General features: G+C 38.3%; 2 protein-coding genes across 2 annotated transcripts in view; both read left to right on the forward strand.

Annotated features, from left to right (window-relative positions):
• Window positions 1-11678, forward strand: part of COMMD1 (copper metabolism domain containing 1) — a 160740-nt gene extending 149062 nt beyond the window's left edge. The window contains exon 3 of the mRNA XM_025992706.2: window positions 9396-11678. Within this exon, the coding sequence (XP_025848491.1) occupies window positions 9396-9503 (108 nt within the window). The 3' untranslated portion in view covers window positions 9504-11678. The remainder of the gene's footprint in view (window positions 1-9395) is intronic.
• B3GNT2 (UDP-GlcNAc:betaGal beta-1,3-N-acetylglucosaminyltransferase 2) overlaps window positions 1-17192 on the forward strand; it is a 244507-nt gene that overhangs the window by 148974 nt on the left and 78341 nt on the right. The window lies entirely within an intron of this gene.

A 17192-nucleotide genomic window follows, 5' to 3' on the forward strand; every position in this document is an offset into this window, starting at 1 on the left:
GGTTTTTCTGGTACCTAGCAACCTGGGATCCAGTCTGACATCCGGCTCCTTGCTCAGCAGGAAGGCTGCTTCTCTCTCTCCCTCTGCCTTCACTCTCCCTGCTTGTGTTCTCTTTCTCTCTCTCTCAAATAGATAAATAAAATCTTAAAAATAAATTAAAGACATTATCTAAGCTGAGAACAGTAGTCCTCATTACTAAAGGAAGGAAATATTTGAAAATAAGATTTTTCAGACACACACACAGATAGACATTTTTTCAAAGAAGACATACAATTGGCCAATAGACATATGAAAAGATACTCAGCATGACTAATCATCAGGAAAATGCAAATCAAAACCACAATGAGCTACCACTTCACACCTTTCCAAATGACTAAAATAAGAAAGACAAGGGGTGGGGAGCACCCAGCTGACTCAGTCAGTAGAGTTTAGGACTCAATCTCAGAGTCATGAGTTTGGGCCTACATTGGGCATGGAACCTACTTTAAAATTAAATAAGTAGATAAGTAGATAAATAAATAAATTTAAAAGACAAGAAACAACAAGTGTTGGCAAGAATATGGAGCAAAAAGAACCATGTATGCTATTGGTGGAAATGCAAATTGGTACAACCACAATGGAAAACAGTATGGAGCCTCCTGAAAAAAATTAAAAATAGAAATACCATATGACCCAGTAATTCCACTTCTGGGTATTTACCCAAAGAAAACAAAAACACTAATTCAAAAAGATCTTTGCACTCCTACATTCATTGCAGCATTATTTGCAATGAGCCAAGATTTGAAAGCAACCTAGATGAATGGATAAAGATGTGTATACATCAGGTAAACACACACACACACCTGATATATACATAGTGGAGTATTACTCAGCCATAAAAAAGAATGAAATCTTGCCATTTGTGATAATGTTGATCAACCTAGAGAGTATTATGCTAAGTGAATTAAGTCAGAGAAAGACAAATACTGTATGATTTCAATTATATGTAGAATCTGAAAAACAAAACAAAGCAAAAATAAACTCATAAATATAGAGAACAAATTGATGTTTGCTGGGGTGGTGGGGTTAAACAAAATAAGTGAGAGGGATTAAGAAATACAGACTTCTAACTATAAGTAAGTCATGGGATGTAAAGTACAGTATAGGGAATATAGTCAATAATGTCATAATAACATTGGTGTTTGATGGTGAGCATTTCATAATGTATATAAATGTCAAATTACAATGTTATACATCTGAAATGTATATAATACTGTATGTCAACCATATGTCAAAAATAACTACATAAATTGGGATAAAACATCTTTCTGGCTTAAATTGTACTATATGGCTATGATATTCAAAAGCTGTCATATGAAGGTACAATTAAAGTTCCTCCCAATAGCTCTAATCTCCTTGTCTATAAAAGTTTTTATGGAGCTGCTATGTTTTAGCTTATTAACCAGTTTAAATTTCACTTCATTTTTCCATTTTGTGGAAATTGTTAAAAGATGGACCAAAACAAGGAGGAAGAAGTGAAACAGCAGAGACCCAGATAATAGGTCTCTGAATGATTAAGATCTGAAATTATTATATATATTTTTAAAGATTTATTTATTTATTTTAGAGAGAAGGAGCACAGCAGAGTGGGGCAAAGAGAGAGAGTCTGAAGCAGACTCTCTGTGGAGTCAGACACATAGCCAACTGTGCCACGCAGGCACCCCTGAAATTATTATATTTTTAAATATTGTCACTCTACATAAAGCCTGTGTATAGAAAGTTGAAGTTAGGTGCCCTAGATTTGTTTACTAGTAACTTCAGTCTGTGGTAAATCTGCAACTTCATATATACTCAATGTCTCTTTTCTCCCTTGAGTTGCTAGTTAGCTAATGAAAAGTTCATATTTTCTTAATATAAGAGTCAGTGAGAATTGTCAGGTTGTCCTCACAAAAGTCCTTTGAAATGCCTGAATGACAATTCCAGAAAACTCAGTAATTCTTGTCCAGTGGTGGTTAATGCTTTTTTTTTTTAAGATTTTATTTATTTATTCATGAGAGACACAGAGAGAATGAAAGAGAGAGAGAGAGGCAGAGACACAGGCAGAGGGAGAAGCAGGCTCCATGCAGGGAGCCCAACATGGGACTTGATCCCAGGTCTCCGGGATCACACCCTGGGCCGAAGGTGGCGCTTAACTGCTGAGCCAACTGGGCTGCCCAGTTAAGCTTTTATAATACTCTGGTAATACCCTGTCTTCTTCTAGGAGATTGTGGGAATATGGAGAAGCACTTCCTCTAGAAGCTGCTCTGGCTCTGAAAGCACCTGGGATGTGCTGAGGCACTTATATACTTCGTTTATTAAAGTGAATTCTTTTAGTTCTTGAAGACCCTGTCTTAGTTCCACATAGCTCTTAGCATATTACGAACACCTATTGAGTTTTGGGATCAATCATTTAATTTAGTTACTCTGTCATTAAATTGCAGTCTTAGCCTCCCAGAGAGTCTAATTTTCATCTTTTTTCTTCCTCAGTAGGATGATTTGCTTTGTGATTTTTTTTTCCTTTTTGAAAATTGCATTAGCACACCCTTTACACAGTAGCTGTAGAACTGTCAGCTATTGTATTTGAAATGAGGATTTCCTCAGGATAAAAATGGCCTAAGTAGGACCATTGTTTGTAATATGTATTCCTAACAGTTTTTGTTTTTTAAAAAAAGATCATGGGGGCGCCTGAGTGGCTCAGTCAGTTAATTGTCTGACTCCTGATTTCACCTCAGGCGGTGATCTCAGGGTCCTGGGATCAAGCCTTATGTTGGCCTCTGTGCTCAGCACAGAGTCCGCTTTGGCCCTCTCCCTCTGCTCCTCCCACCACATTTGTGCCCTCCCTCCCCCATCTCTATTGCTAAGATAAACAATAAAAATTTTTAATCTTTTTTAAATAAAAGATTGTTAAGTTTTTAAAAGAGATTATAAATCACAAGTTTTCTTTTCTGAAGTATTGTTTTAAACTGCAACATAAGCTATTATTTCAGATATAGGGTATAAGAGCAGATTGTAGAGATGAGCCCACATTTCTGAAATCCAGATCCTTGATGGAAATTCTTAGTGGAATCTGAGCTTCCATGATTGTTGTTGCTGGCTCTTGTTGCTGTTGTTGTTCTTTAATATCAAAGTGCTGCTCTACAAGATTCAGTACAACGATAGAAAAAAATTAGGTATTGGTTTTAGATAATAACCACTTGGAGGGCAGTCTTCCTGTCAGTTTAGGCATGATGAAAATCCTTACTCTGCTAATCTTTGGAGATTGTGTTTGATGATACATACTTTGGCAGTCTGTAGAGACTCATCTTTATATTTATACTGAAAACAGTGATTGAAGCCAGAATGTAAAGTAGAAATGAAGAAACAATACCCACACATAGAAAATATTGGAAATACCAGAGGAGAGGGAATTGGGGTTTGGAGAGTAAATACCCTGACCTTTTTCCTCTTGCTAGAACCCAGCATATTATTATTCCATAAGAATAAAGGAGTGACACAGTCTTAGAGAACAGCACCATAGGACATGAAACAAAGCAGAGAAGGGTGGAGAATGAATAAGAAAGGACAAGTGGAGAATAGTCATAGTTTTCAGGGAACTATAAAATTTTAATTTTGGACAAATGGTTCCTTAAGAAGGAATATGGAATATCCTTTGCTACAAAAAAGGTCTGTCAAGGTGTCCTAAAAGAATTGGAAGAAGTATCAATATAATTCTGAAAAAAACACTCAAAGTATGGGTATCTTATTATATAATTGCTCTTCAGGAAGCCATTACCAGTTTTGACCTCGTTGCATGTTGTTAAACATGGAAGACACGGAGTGACAGAGCTGCAGATCAAGTTAATTTCAGTTTATGAAAGGACAGCCTAAATGGATAGTCTTCGTGGCTGAAGTTTATGCTTCGCCAAGATTCCCCTTGTGTTAATAAATGTAACCAAAAGAAAAATTGAGGGAGTAAGCCATATAACATCTGGCCAGCTGTATATGGTTTCCTGAATCAGTTTGGTTAGCAGATCCTTGGTCACCTTTTCCCACTCTCACCCTCTATCCCCTAACTTTAGCACTTTTTTAAAGAAACTGCAACATGTAGAACTTGTGAAAGTCATGTTATAATGCTAAATACGACCAGTTCTTTGGGGAATAAAGCTTTGTGGCAGTTTTGCATGGGAAATAATAGTAAAATAGAAAATAGATTATTAAAAAAAAAGAAAATAGATTATAGACTTCTTTTTTTTAATTTTTATTATTTTTAAAGTTTTTTTCTTAATATTTATTTATTTATTTTAAGTGGGCTCCACAGTCCATGTGGGGCTTAAAACTCACAACCCCGAGATTAAGAGTCACATGGTCTACTGACTGTTCAAACCAGGCACCCTGCTATTTTGTTTTATGCTGAATTTATTCTAAATAGTTCCACTTAAGTACTTAATAAGTCATTGTTCTTTTTATTTTTTATTTTAGTATTTTGTCAGTGTAGTATTGTTTTGCCAAAGAATTTCTTGGTATGCTTATGGGCCTAGATAGCAAAATCATCTAAATAGACATTATAAACAAAGAAGTTTTAGTATATGGATAGAGACAACCAAACACTTGCTTAAAGGCAGCCTTCAATTACTATATAAACTAATAATTAGTTATATTCTCTGACCTTGCAAGGAAATGAGTTTAAGCTAAAGCACTAAAGTTCTAGATTGGCAAGTAAGAGTTTCCTGAACAATATTAGAGTGGTTACCTAGGAAAAGAGTTTCTTAGGAACCTGAGAGATATCTTTCTCTGAAGTCATTATAGGTAGCTTGGGTTTTTCTGTTGGTTTGGAGTTGGAGGCCTCTTAGATCTCTTAGGATTAGCTTTTGCAGTTGGAGAGAGTATTGGAGTATTTTGCCTTTGCTTTGTTCTGTTATTTGGGATAGTTTTTTAAATCCTGAGTTTAGGGATGCCTGGGTGGCTCAGCAGTTGAGCATCTGCCTTTAGCTCAGGGAGTGATCCTGGGGTCCCAGGATCAAGTCCCATGTTGGGCTCCCTGCATGGGGCTGCTTCTCCCCCTGCCTGTGTCTCTGCCTCTCTCTCTGTGTCGCTCGTGAATAAATGAATAAAATCTTTTTTAAAAAGATAAATAAATAAATAAATAAATAATAAATAAACCCTGAGTTTAATACACTGCTATACTCCCAAGTGATCACAGACTACATTATTAAGAAATAATGATGTGCTTGCTTTTTTTTTTTTTTTAAGATTTATTTATTTATGATAGACACAGAGAGAGACAGAGGCGGAGGCAGAGACACAGGCAGAGGGAGAAGCAGCTCTATGTAGGGAGTCCGACGCGGGACTCCATCCCAGGACCCCAGGATCAAGCCCTGGGCCAAAGGCAGGCGCCAAACCGCTGAACCACCCAGGGATCCCATGATGTGCTTGCTTATTCATCTGCTAGCAATGTCTGATTCTACCACATGCTTTATCTACACTCTACTAAAAAGCAGCAAGTTCTAACTCCTGACTCGGATACTTAAATCCAGGAATTTAATCTTACTATTTCTTGTTATTATGACCAGTTAGGCCCAGACCCGAGTGGATGAGTTTGGGGGAAAAAAAAAAATCAAATGTGCCTGGCTGGCTCAGTTGGAAGAGCTTGAGACTCTGGATCTGGGGGTCATGAGTTCAAGTTCATGGGATGTATAAATTACTTAAAAATAAAACCTTTGGGCGCCTGGGTGGCTCAATGGTTGAGCGTCTGCCTTCGGCTCAGGGTGTGTTCCCAGAGACCTGGGATAGAGTCCCACATTGGGCTCCCTGCATGGAGCCTGCTTCTGCCTCTGCCCGTGTCTCTGCCTCTCTCTCTCTGCCTCTCTCTCTCTCTCTCTCTCATAAATAGATAAAATATTTTAAAAATTAAATAAAACCTTTTAAAAAATCAGATGTTTCAAATTGTTCTTATACTTTGCCTCTGGCTTGATAAGCATCAAGTGCATTAGATGTATTTTCTGTAGTGTACCTCAGCCAAATTTGAACAAAGCCTCATGTGTAAAAAGCCCCAGTTTAAAGGCTCTTGAATACCTGATAAAAATATTTTGATAGCATATCTAGGTAAAGCTAAACCTAGCTTCACCTAGATAGTTTCAAATAAAATAGTTTCAAATAAACTGTTTCTTCAAGGGTCATAAATGGTTACATGTGTCTTTCTAACACTTTTTTTTCCCCAAGATTTTATTGATTTTTTTTTTTGAGAGATTTTATTTGAGAGAGTGAGTGAGAGAGACAGCAGGAGGAGGGGGAAGGAAGGAGAGGGAAAGGCAGACTCCCTGATGAGGAGGGAGACTGATGTGGGGCTTGATGACTTATTAAATACTTAAGTGGAACCTTTTAGAATAAATTCAACATAAAATAGCCAGGCACAGTCAGTAGAGCATGTGACTCTTAATCTCCAGGTTGTGAGTTTGAGCCCCACATTGAGTGTGGAGCCTACTTAAAGGTCCTGGGATCATGACTTGAGCTGAAAGGCAGATGCTTAACCAACTGAGCCACCCACGTGCCCCTGTCTTTCGAACCATGTTAATGTGCATTGTGTCCAGGGGGGAGGGGTAAAGGTTGGGAATAGATAGAAAATTTAACTTTGGGGACGCCTGGGTGGCTCAGCGGTTAAGTGTCTGCCTTCAGCCAGGGCATGATCCTGGAGTCCTAGGATTGAGTCCCATGTTGGGCTCCCTGCATGGAGCCTGCTTCTCCCTCTGCCTGTGTCTCACGAATAAATAAATAAAATCTTTAAAAAAAAATTATCTTTGGACTCTTGTTTTTCTAGCCTGCTAGTCTCTCTAGTAGTTGATTTCCCTTAAAAATAAATAGCTTCAGGGGTAACCTGAGTGGCGCAGTTGGTTAATAAGCATTCAACTCTTAGTTTTCAGCTCAGGTCATGAACTCAGGGTCGAGATTGAGCCCCACGTCCAGCCCCACACTCCCCACACAGAGTCTGCTTAAGACTCTCTCCCTCCGCCCCTCCTCCCCTGCACTCTCTTTCTGTCTCAAATAAATAAATATTTAAGAATAAGAAATAAACAGCTTCACTGATACTTAGAGGTCTGAGCAAAGATAATCTTTTAAAAGATTTATTTATTCATGATAGACACAGAGAGAGAGAGAGGCAGAGACACAGGCAGAGGGAGAAGCAGGCTCCATGCCAGGAGCCCGATGTGGGACTTGATCCCAGGACTCCAGGATCACGCCCTGGGCCAAAGGCAGGTGCTAAACCACTGCGCCACCCAGGGATCCCAAGCAAAGATAATTTGAATACTAAAATCTATAACAAAGTAATGGCCCCCTAGTCAGAAAAGATCCCAGCTTTTATTAATAAACTCTGCTCAGGTATTCCTATCTCTGTGATCAAAGTCCTTGATAGCCTTTCCCAAATAAAATGGAAAACCAGGTGATTTATTACTATTACTGACTTTCACTGAAGTAGAACATGGGTTACATCATCTTCTGCCAGTTTCCCAAATATATGTGTTAGACTGGTAATTACTGCTTTCTCTAGACCATTGTTTCAAAGGCCAAATATTCAAAAAATGTTTTAAAGTTAGGCTAAAGATCTCAGTAAAACGGAATGAAGAATAAAAGGCTTTCAAATCTGAGACCTTAATTTAGCTAACTGAATTATCTAATTTGCCATAAATTTGCTCTTCTTTCTTAAAGGAAGTGATCCCTCCTGCTGCTCCTCAACAAAAGGAGCATCTTTCTTTTCTTTAAATTGGTTTTTGTTTTCAACTAAGTGAAAACCTGGCAGTTTCTTTCTTCCTTTAAAAAAAAAAGAAAAAAAAAAACTTGGCAAGTTTCTACATTCACATAGTATACCCCTTTCCTATCCAAATGCATATTTGAGGAAAGGGTTCCCTGTAGTCAGGGAAAGCCTCTCCTTCCTTTGGAAGGTTTTCATCTGAGAGGCCCTTCCTTTCCCTCTGCACTTGTTTCTCCTGGGGTACGTTTGGTGCCAGCAGTAAACACTCAGCGCAGCAGCTTAGCAACAGCAAAGAGACTTTGCCAGAATCTCCTGAAAGTTCTTCTAGCTAATGACAGAGTAACTTGCTGGCTTGTTGGTCTTCCTCTTACCTGCCACTTTGGGAATAGGGATGGGAAATACCTTGCATTTAGAGAGGAAAAGTAGAAAAAAGGGCACTGATCTGGTGGTGACTCTGCCATCAACAGAGGGACAATAGGCATGTCATCTACTGTGCCTGGGGCCTCAGTGTCATATCTAAAAAACAAGGTAGTTGAATTATATGATCTCTGAGAATTCTTACTGCTTTAAAATACATGATTATTGTTAAGAATCTTGAAAAAAAAAAAAAGAATCTTGAAAATAATCACTCTTGGATACATGTAATTTGCCCTCGTCCCTTGACACAGTGTGGACCATGGATCCGTTCATTGTACAAGAAATTTCTGTCACTACACTTCAAAGGCCTTTTTCTTTTATTTCTCCCTGGTCTAGGATTGACTGACTGATCCTAACAATATTTGAAGAGAATGTGTTTGATGGAAATCTAGGAGAGTTGCCTTATAGCAAGTGGAAGGGCCTCAGAAATGTTTAAGGCTATTTCAAGATCTGGTTGGTTATCTTTCAGTGATCTGGTTGATATTTCCCAAGCAACTTGGTCACAACCGGTCACAATTTCTAATATAACTGCTAAATCCAAGGGAGCTCAATTACCAGCTAACACAGACCCAGTCCTCTTTCCATTGCTATACTATGTGGAGTGCTACGGAGACAGTAGGGACTTTGGAGTCAGCCAGAACTGGGAGTTTACAGTCTGACTCTGCCTTTTTCTGATTTTGTGATATAGGTTAACCTGTCTGTACCTCCGTGTCATCATCTATATAATAGCAATACTTACGTACTTAGCTTAAAAATTGTTATAGGGGGACACCTGGATGGTTCAGTAGTGGAGCATCTGCCTTTGGCTTAAGTCATGATGCTGGAGTCCCAGGATTGAGTCCCACATCGGGCTCCCTTCACGGAGCCTGCTTCTTCCTCTGCCTGTGTCTCTGCCTCTCTGTGTGTCTCTCATGAATAAATACATAAAATCTTTTTAAAAATTGTTTTGGGATCAAATGTGGAGACAGACAAAAACAGCTTCTCACGTGCCTCATCATGAGAACACCCAACATTTGTGTACCTCTTTACCATTTATGAAACACCTCATTGAAGTAGTTTTATTTAGGGAACTAAATGTGTGGATTTGCTTTGTTGGCTAATACATCATTTAGGTATTGAGACCTGAGTCAGGCTTGCTAGGTAAGGGGCCCTGGATATTCGGAACTGGGTCAGGCCAGGTCCAGAACCTTGGCTATCTTGAAGGTCTCTTATAAAAACACCCTTTTATGTTTTCCAGGAATCAGAATTTCTGTGTTTGGAATTTGATGAAGTCAAGGTCAGTCAACTCCTAAAGAAGCTCTCAGAGGTAGAAGAAAGTATCAGCACACTGATGCAGCCAGCCTAGCTGAAGATGGAGTTGTTGAAGCAAAGGTGTTCATGATCCCTCCCCAGTGACCTGCGATTTTTTTTTAATCTTATTCCCCCATTTTATTAAATCCTCAAATTCAAATCTGTCTCACTTGCTGAGATTTCTTTTGTCTTTCTCTTTCATTCATTCTTACAGTTGTACTACTTGCAGAGGTTCTAAAACTTTAGCATGGCAGAGTGCTCATAAAAGCACCTTGAGATCAAGAGTCACCTGCTTCACTGACTAAGCCAGCCCGGTTCCCCATTATAAAAGCATTTTAAAAAGGCTTCCAGGACCATATCCCTAGAGACTTGAATTCAGTAGGACTAGGTGGAGTCAACTTCAGGAACCCTTACTATGATGGTCGGTTCCTGGAGCAGGATTCCATAAATCATGGAAGAATTACAAAAGGGGGAACAAAACATTTTATCCATGCAAATACAAGGCTGACCAAAAGCCATGTGTCTTGAGCTGAGGCTTAGAAAGCCTGCCTAACCTACAAAAAGTTTACTGATCCTGGTAAAACCTGTGTTGCTCCTGGAACTGATTCAGACATTTGGATTCATTCTCACTAAATCTGGGGGGTCTGGTTTGATCTGAACTACTGAGAAAGTTGGGCTTTTCTGGAACCTAGAACTAAACGGTCCTTGTCACAAAGGGACTCCCTTTATACTTACTTCAAGTCAGAGTTGTATGAAAGGAAAAATGTCTGCTGAGCTGATGTGAGGTCTTTTACATCAGAAAATTTTACTTGGGTCATCAAATAAAACCTTTTGAAGAAAACTAATAAAGGGGTACCTGGCTGGGTCAGTTGGTATAACATGTGACTCTTGATCTTGGGATTGAGGGCATAGAGATTACTTAATAAATAAATACAAATTAAAAGAAAGAAAGAAAGCTAGTGTAAAAGCTAGGTCCTCATGGAGAAGTTATACCAAACACCAAGAATACTTTAAAAGGAGGAAGCTGTCAACCAGTATATTGAGGCTATGGCCTTTGCTTAACTGGTTTTATCATGTGGTACTGATAACATTTAGAAACCCCAGGTGCCTTTCAGATGTAATGTGTTAAAAAATGTAGCTCCCTTGGTCAGTGGTTATACCATATGTCAGTTTTAATGAGTTTATTCTAGGGCAGGAATAAGTTCTCTTCTGTTAAACATTTCCTCTTAAATCAGTTCGCAGACATTTTAGGAACTTTTCCAACACCCAAGCTGAAAATACTGGCTTCCTCTCTGATTAAAACCATCCCAGCAGTTAGCAAACAGTGACCAGAAGGTCTTAAATGTAGCCCCTGTGGACCCTTGAGAAAACATCTTGAAACAGTATGGTAACTAGATTCAGAGAAGGCATGAGGTTTGGCTAAAGAACTATTAAAACTTGCTTTCTGTTTCCAGGGCTACTGTCATGTGATCCAGGAGAATTTAGATAATGTCTTCTGCTATAAAATGGAGGAAAAGAGTATCCCATCATATAATGGGATTGCAGATGTCATTGGAAGGAAGAACTGTAGCTACCACATTATTATTGACTCACATATCCAGTGAAATCTGTGAAAGCCTAAAAGAACAATCCATAGGCCCACAGGAAGAGGAAATCATTGTTGTGGTTTAAAGCTCCGTTTAGGTCCTCCTATAAAATCAATAGCCACAAATGTGGACATGGGCTTTTTATTATACCCCCAAACCCTCGGTCATTGGAAAGTCTGTTAATGTATACTGAGTTTTTAATAGGAGGAGGAGGAGGAGGTGGAGGAGGAGGAGGAGGAGTAAAAGAAACTAGTTGCTGAAGGTGGTCCCACATTTAACATTAAACACTTTGGGATACAAGTGTTTTTATTAGGCAGGGTGTGTTTGTGTATGTGTTATATTTAGTGGTGATTTTTAAGTATCTGATTGCCAAAGGAATATACGTTTATTATAGTCTATTGTGAGACTACAGACCACACTAAAGACCATGAAATGACTTACCAGCCTAACCTTCAGAGATAATGGAAAGAAGGATGGAATTAGGTGAAGAGTTGCATTTCCTTGAATAATTATCTGGAAATGAAACACATGGTTTTTAAGACTTTGATAAACATTACCAAATTGTTCTCCAGAAACATTATATCAGTTTGTATTACATCTAAGAAAGTATGAAAATAAATCACTCCTTTTCTTGCCTAAGTGGATATTATCTGTTTGTTTGTTTTTAATCTTGGGGGACTAACTTGTTTTTGTAAATTTTTATGAGGGACACTTAACTTAAACCAGGAATTCTCCCTGGGAATAGTGCAAGCATGGCGAAAAGACCAGGGAAAGTGAAAACTGGCATAAGGGTCCCAGCAGGTGCCACTAGATTTCCTACCTCCGTAATCCTAGGTTAAAATACCTTTATTTAAAGTTCAAGAAATGTGGGGCAAAATTAAAATAGGCTTTATCCTGAATTAGGCCTTGTAGAAATTGTCCTTACTTGAGCAATGAGCACTTTAACTTCAGTCTGTTTAGGAACAGTCCAGGCAAGCCAAAAGTTGCTTTTAGAATAGAGTGAGAAAGAAGCTTCAGCCTTCAGTAGTTTCATGTTGATAGAAGCACAAGATTTGGCCTTAATCTCAGGCCTGGATTTTCTTGGAAGCTCTGGTTTCTATTGGCTTATCAGCAAAGGCTTAAATTTTACCATTATAGCCTCCCCTTTCCTTTACTTAACCTCTCTTCCTCTAGTGTTATTTTTTTTATCCCCTTTATTTATTTCACTCACCTGTCCACCCACGTCCCCTCTAGCAACACCAGTTTGTTCTCTATCTTCAAGAGTATGTCTGTCTTTTTTCCTTGTTCATTGGTTTCTTAAATTCCACATATGAGTAAAATCATATGGTATTTGTTTCTCTCTGTCTGACTTATTTCACTGCATTATAATCACTAGATCTGTCCATGTTCCTGCAAATGTCAAAATTTCATTCTCTTTTATGGTTGAATAATATTCCTGTTTGTGTGTGTGTGTGTGTGTGTGTGTGTGTGTGATTTTATTTATTTATTCATGAGAGATACACAGAAAGGGGCAGAGACACAGGCAGAGGGAGAAGCAGGCTCCTCGCAGGGTCCCCGATGTGGGACTCGATCCCGAGACCAGGATCACACCCTGAGCCAAAGGCAGATGCTCAACCACTGAGCCACCCAGGTGTCCAACATTGTGGTTTTGATTTATATTTCCTGATGATCAATGATTCTGAGCATCTTCTCATTTATCTTTTGGCCATTTGTATATCTTTTATGGAAAAATATCTGTTTAGTTCTCTGCCCATTTTAATCAGATTATTGGTTTTTGTTTTTTTTTTTTTTTTTTTGTCTTTTTAAGTAATGATTCAAAAAGAACTATGGCACTTAAAAATTTCATTTAACTTAGTCTCTCCCAAGTGTAAAAAGGCAGTGAAAGCAAAAGATGACACTGAGTTATCTGAAATCTTAAATAGCTGACATGGTATCAAGCTACTAGTTACTGAAATTCTTTTTTTAGACCTTAGTGAAAATTTGGAAAACAGAATATAAATAGAAATTTGAGGAAATTAAATGTTAAGCAGATGTTAGAAAATAATGTTTTCTGAAGTACACAATAAATAATCTAGACCAGTAAAGGGAAAAGGATATAGAAGGAAGCCTTCTAGAGGCAGCTCAAAAATGAATGGATATTTTCCTAAAAGAACAGGATACTGGAAGGGATGGGTCTTAGTAGGACAATAGCCACCTTATAATTTTAGGTGTCACAAGTTTCCAGCCAAATTTTTCAGTATTTTAGATGGTGATTTAGTTAGCAAAAGGGAAAACTCCAATAGAACATAAGTAGTTTGCTCTTACCTCTAGCTGCAAGGTATACAGTTTTTTACCTCAAAATTTGAGAAATAGCAATTTTTATCTGAGTATAGTCAGTTCTCAATTCTCCCTTATTTGGGGATGGCCATGGTTGTCATAGCATCATGACTGAATGTAACACTGAAGTAACCTTTGTTATACAGGAACCTGTCTAGGCCTGCTTGCTGTCATGTCAGATAAATGGTGCCAACTGGCATATCTTATAAGTTTAGTACATTTAGGGATGCCTGGCTGGCTCAGCGGTTGGGTGTCTGCCTTTGGCTCAGGGCATGATCCTGGAGTTCCAGGATTGAGTCCCACATTGGGCTCCCCATGCATGGAGCCTGCTTCTCCCTCTGTCTATGTCTCTGCCTCTCTTTTTGTGTCTCTCATGAATAAATAATTAAAATCTTTATTTTTTTTTTTAAGATTTATTTATTTATTTATTTATTTATGATAGACACAGAAAGAGAGAGAGAGAGGCAGAGACACAGGAGGAGGGAGAAGCAGGCTCCATGCCAGGAGCCCAACGCGGGACTCCAGGATCGCACCCTGGGCCAAAGGCAGGCACTAAACCTCTGAGCCACCCAGGGATCCCCAATTAAAATCTTGAAAAAAAAAAGTTCAGTACATTTATTGCCAGAATAAAATACTAAACCTATATGTGAGCACGTACCAAAGTATAAGTATTTATATCATTTACTCACTAAGGACTGTAATTAGTCTTTTTATTTCTCTTTTACGCACCTACTCTTGGCTAGTTTTCTTTTTTTTTTTTAAGTAGGCTCCATGCCCAATGTGGGGTTTGAACTCATGACCTGAGATCAAGAGTTGCATGCTTTACTGGCTGAGCCAGCCAGGTACCCCTTGGCTAGTTCTCTGTTTCAGGGTTTGTTTATTCACAGGAGGCAGACAGGGAGAAATGGAAAGGGGGGATATATGGATTGCACAAGTGCAATAAGAGATTAAACTGTTAAGTTAAAAAAAATTTAGGCTGAAAAATGAAAATACTTAAAATCCTTAATACTGTTACTATACTGTTTTTACATTAAATAAATAAAAATATATTTGGGCATTTTATGATTCATAAATTATGACTGTTTTTAGAATCATGGCTAAGATTTGGCACTGGTCTCAAAATGACTAGGTAACTTCTGGTAGAAGCTATTTTGCCATCTTTTTTTTTCTTTTTTTTTTCTTTTTTTTTTTCTTCTTTATGATAGTCACAGAGAGAGAGAGAGAGGCAGAGACACAGGCAGAGGGAGAAGCAGGCTCCATGCACCGGGAGCCCGATGTGGGATTCGATCCCGGGTCTCCAGGATCGCACCCCGGGCCAAAGGCAGGCGCCAAACCGCTGCGCCACCCAGGGATCCCCTATTTTGCCATCTTTAAAAGGGGGGAAATATCTGGACAGATGGACAGAGGACTTACACAAGGCCATGGTCAGGAAGAGACCTCAGGGTGGTATCTTTCATTTCCCTATTCTGTCAAACCCCCCAGAAGAATAATATGTGCTTGAAAAAAATAGCTATGTCCTTGCTCATTAAGATAATGACAGTTCCTACAGTGATGGCTTTTGTATGCAGATATGACATAGGGGGTGTGAGATCCTATGTCATTTGCAAGCTGCATCCATGTTAGACTTGTCCGTGTGCTGAGGCTGCCGAGGCTCTTTGTAGAGCCTAATGATGTTTCTGATGACCTTGGGCTTACTGTCTACTCAATGCTACTCATTTTTGGATGCAATGTGCAAGATGAGTCTTGATGTGCACCTGGGTTTCTTGGCTGTCCTCAGTACCTAGGTAGGCAGCAGACTATCTTTATCCTACCCGTATAACCATGATCCAAGCTTGCTAAATATAACACAACTCTTGGCCATTTCTTCATTGTAACAATGTCTGTAGTGAATTCTGTAGCAGCTACTTGCTCATTATTAAGGTTTTCTCATCATAATCTATCATGGTCCATAAAACAGAGATTAAAAAAAAAGTTTTTATCATTTTAATATAAAAGTAAACAGGCTCATTAGGGGCACGTGGGTAGCTCAGTCAGTTAAGTATCTGACTCTCAGGGTTGTAAGATCAAGCCCTGTGTCAGGTTCCTTGCTGGGCATGGAGTCTGCTTAGGGTTCTCTCTCCCTCTCCCTCTGCCCCTTCCCTGCTCTCCCCCCCCCCCCACCAAAATGCATAAGACATACTCATTAAAAAATTACTTACAATTTTTATTTTTATTTATTTTTTCATAATTTAATTTTTAAATGAGTACAAAATTGTATGGAGCAAAACATTATTCTCCCTTGTTTTCTACTTTTTAATAAGACTCTCCTGGGGTTCCTGGTTGGCTCAGTCAGTAGAGCATGCAACTCTTGGTCTCAGGGTTGTAAGTTTGAGCCCCACATTGGGTGTAGAGATTACTTAAAAATAAAAATCTTTATTTTTAAAAAAATATTTTACTTATTTATTCATGAGAGACACAGAGAGAGAGAGAGGGAGGCAGAGACACAGGCAGAGGGAGCAGCAGGCTTCATGAAGGGAGCCTGACATGGGACTTGATCCCAGGTCTCCAGGATCATGCTGTGGGCCAAAGGCGGCGCTAAACCGCTGAGCCACCCAGGGTGCCCCAAAAATAAAAATTTTAAAAAAAATAAAAATAAAAAAATCTCTATCCCTAGAAGTAGTTGTTCCTAACAATTTTGTGTTTCCTTACAGATACTTTGTATGCACACAAAAATATTAATTATAGTTTCAAAGCATCATTTTAGAAGGCATTGATCACAGCTGAAAGAGTAGAAGCAAAAAGTACACTACAGGCAATAAGCAGGAGATTAGATGATATAGAAGAATGGATCAGTGATCTGGAAGACTGGGTAATGGAAATCCCCCAAACTGAATGATAAAAAGAAACAAGAATTTTTAAAAATGAGGATAAGTTTAAGGGAATTCTGGAATAACATCAAGCATACTAACATTTGAATTATAGGGGTCTCAGAAGAGAAGCAGGCAGAAAACTTACTTGGAGGAGAAATAATAGCTGAAAACCTTTCTGACCTGGCAAAGGAAACACATCCAGGTTTAAGAGACAGAGAGTTGCAAGCAACATGAACCCAAAGAGATCCACACCAAAATACATCATAATTAAAATTAAAAAGTAAAAAGGAATCTTCCCTTAAAAACAGTAATGGAAAAAGCAATTAGTTACATATAAGGGAATGTCCATAAGACTAGAAGCTGATTTTTTAGCAGAAACTTTGCAACCAGAGGGAATGGCACAATACATTCAAAGTACTGAGAAGAAAAAAACTTAGAACCAAGAATACTCTATCTGGCAAGGTTATCATTCCTATTGAAGAAAAGATACACCCATATTTATCTGAGATAAGCAAAAGCTAAAACAGTTTGTTACTACTAACCACCACAGTATGTAACCAACTATATCTAATAATTAGTTAAGGGATACACAAAATGAAAAGTCTTAAAGTATGATGTCAAAAACATAAAATGAGATAAAATGTAGTACTTTTACAATGGATTTGAATTTAGGTGACCACCAACTTAAAATAGACTGTGATATATACAAAATTTTTTTTGTGAACTTCATGGTAGTCAAAAGCAAAAACCTACAATAGCTACACAAAAAATAAAGAGAAAGGAATCCAAACATAGTATTCAAAATAAAGTGATTAAATAACAAGGGAAGTGTGCAAGAGAAGATGAAAGGAACAGAGAGGAACTACAAAAAAGAAAACAACTAACAAAATGACAATAAATACATACCTATCAATAATTAGTTTAAGTGGAAATGGACTAAATGCTTAAGTTGAAAAATAAAGGGTGGCTGAATAGAAAAAATAAAAGATCCAT

This window comes from Vulpes vulpes, chromosome 16 (genome assembly GCF_048418805.1).
Source record: "Vulpes vulpes isolate BD-2025 chromosome 16, VulVul3, whole genome shotgun sequence".
Lineage (NCBI taxonomy): Eukaryota > Metazoa > Chordata > Mammalia > Carnivora > Canidae > Vulpes > Vulpes vulpes.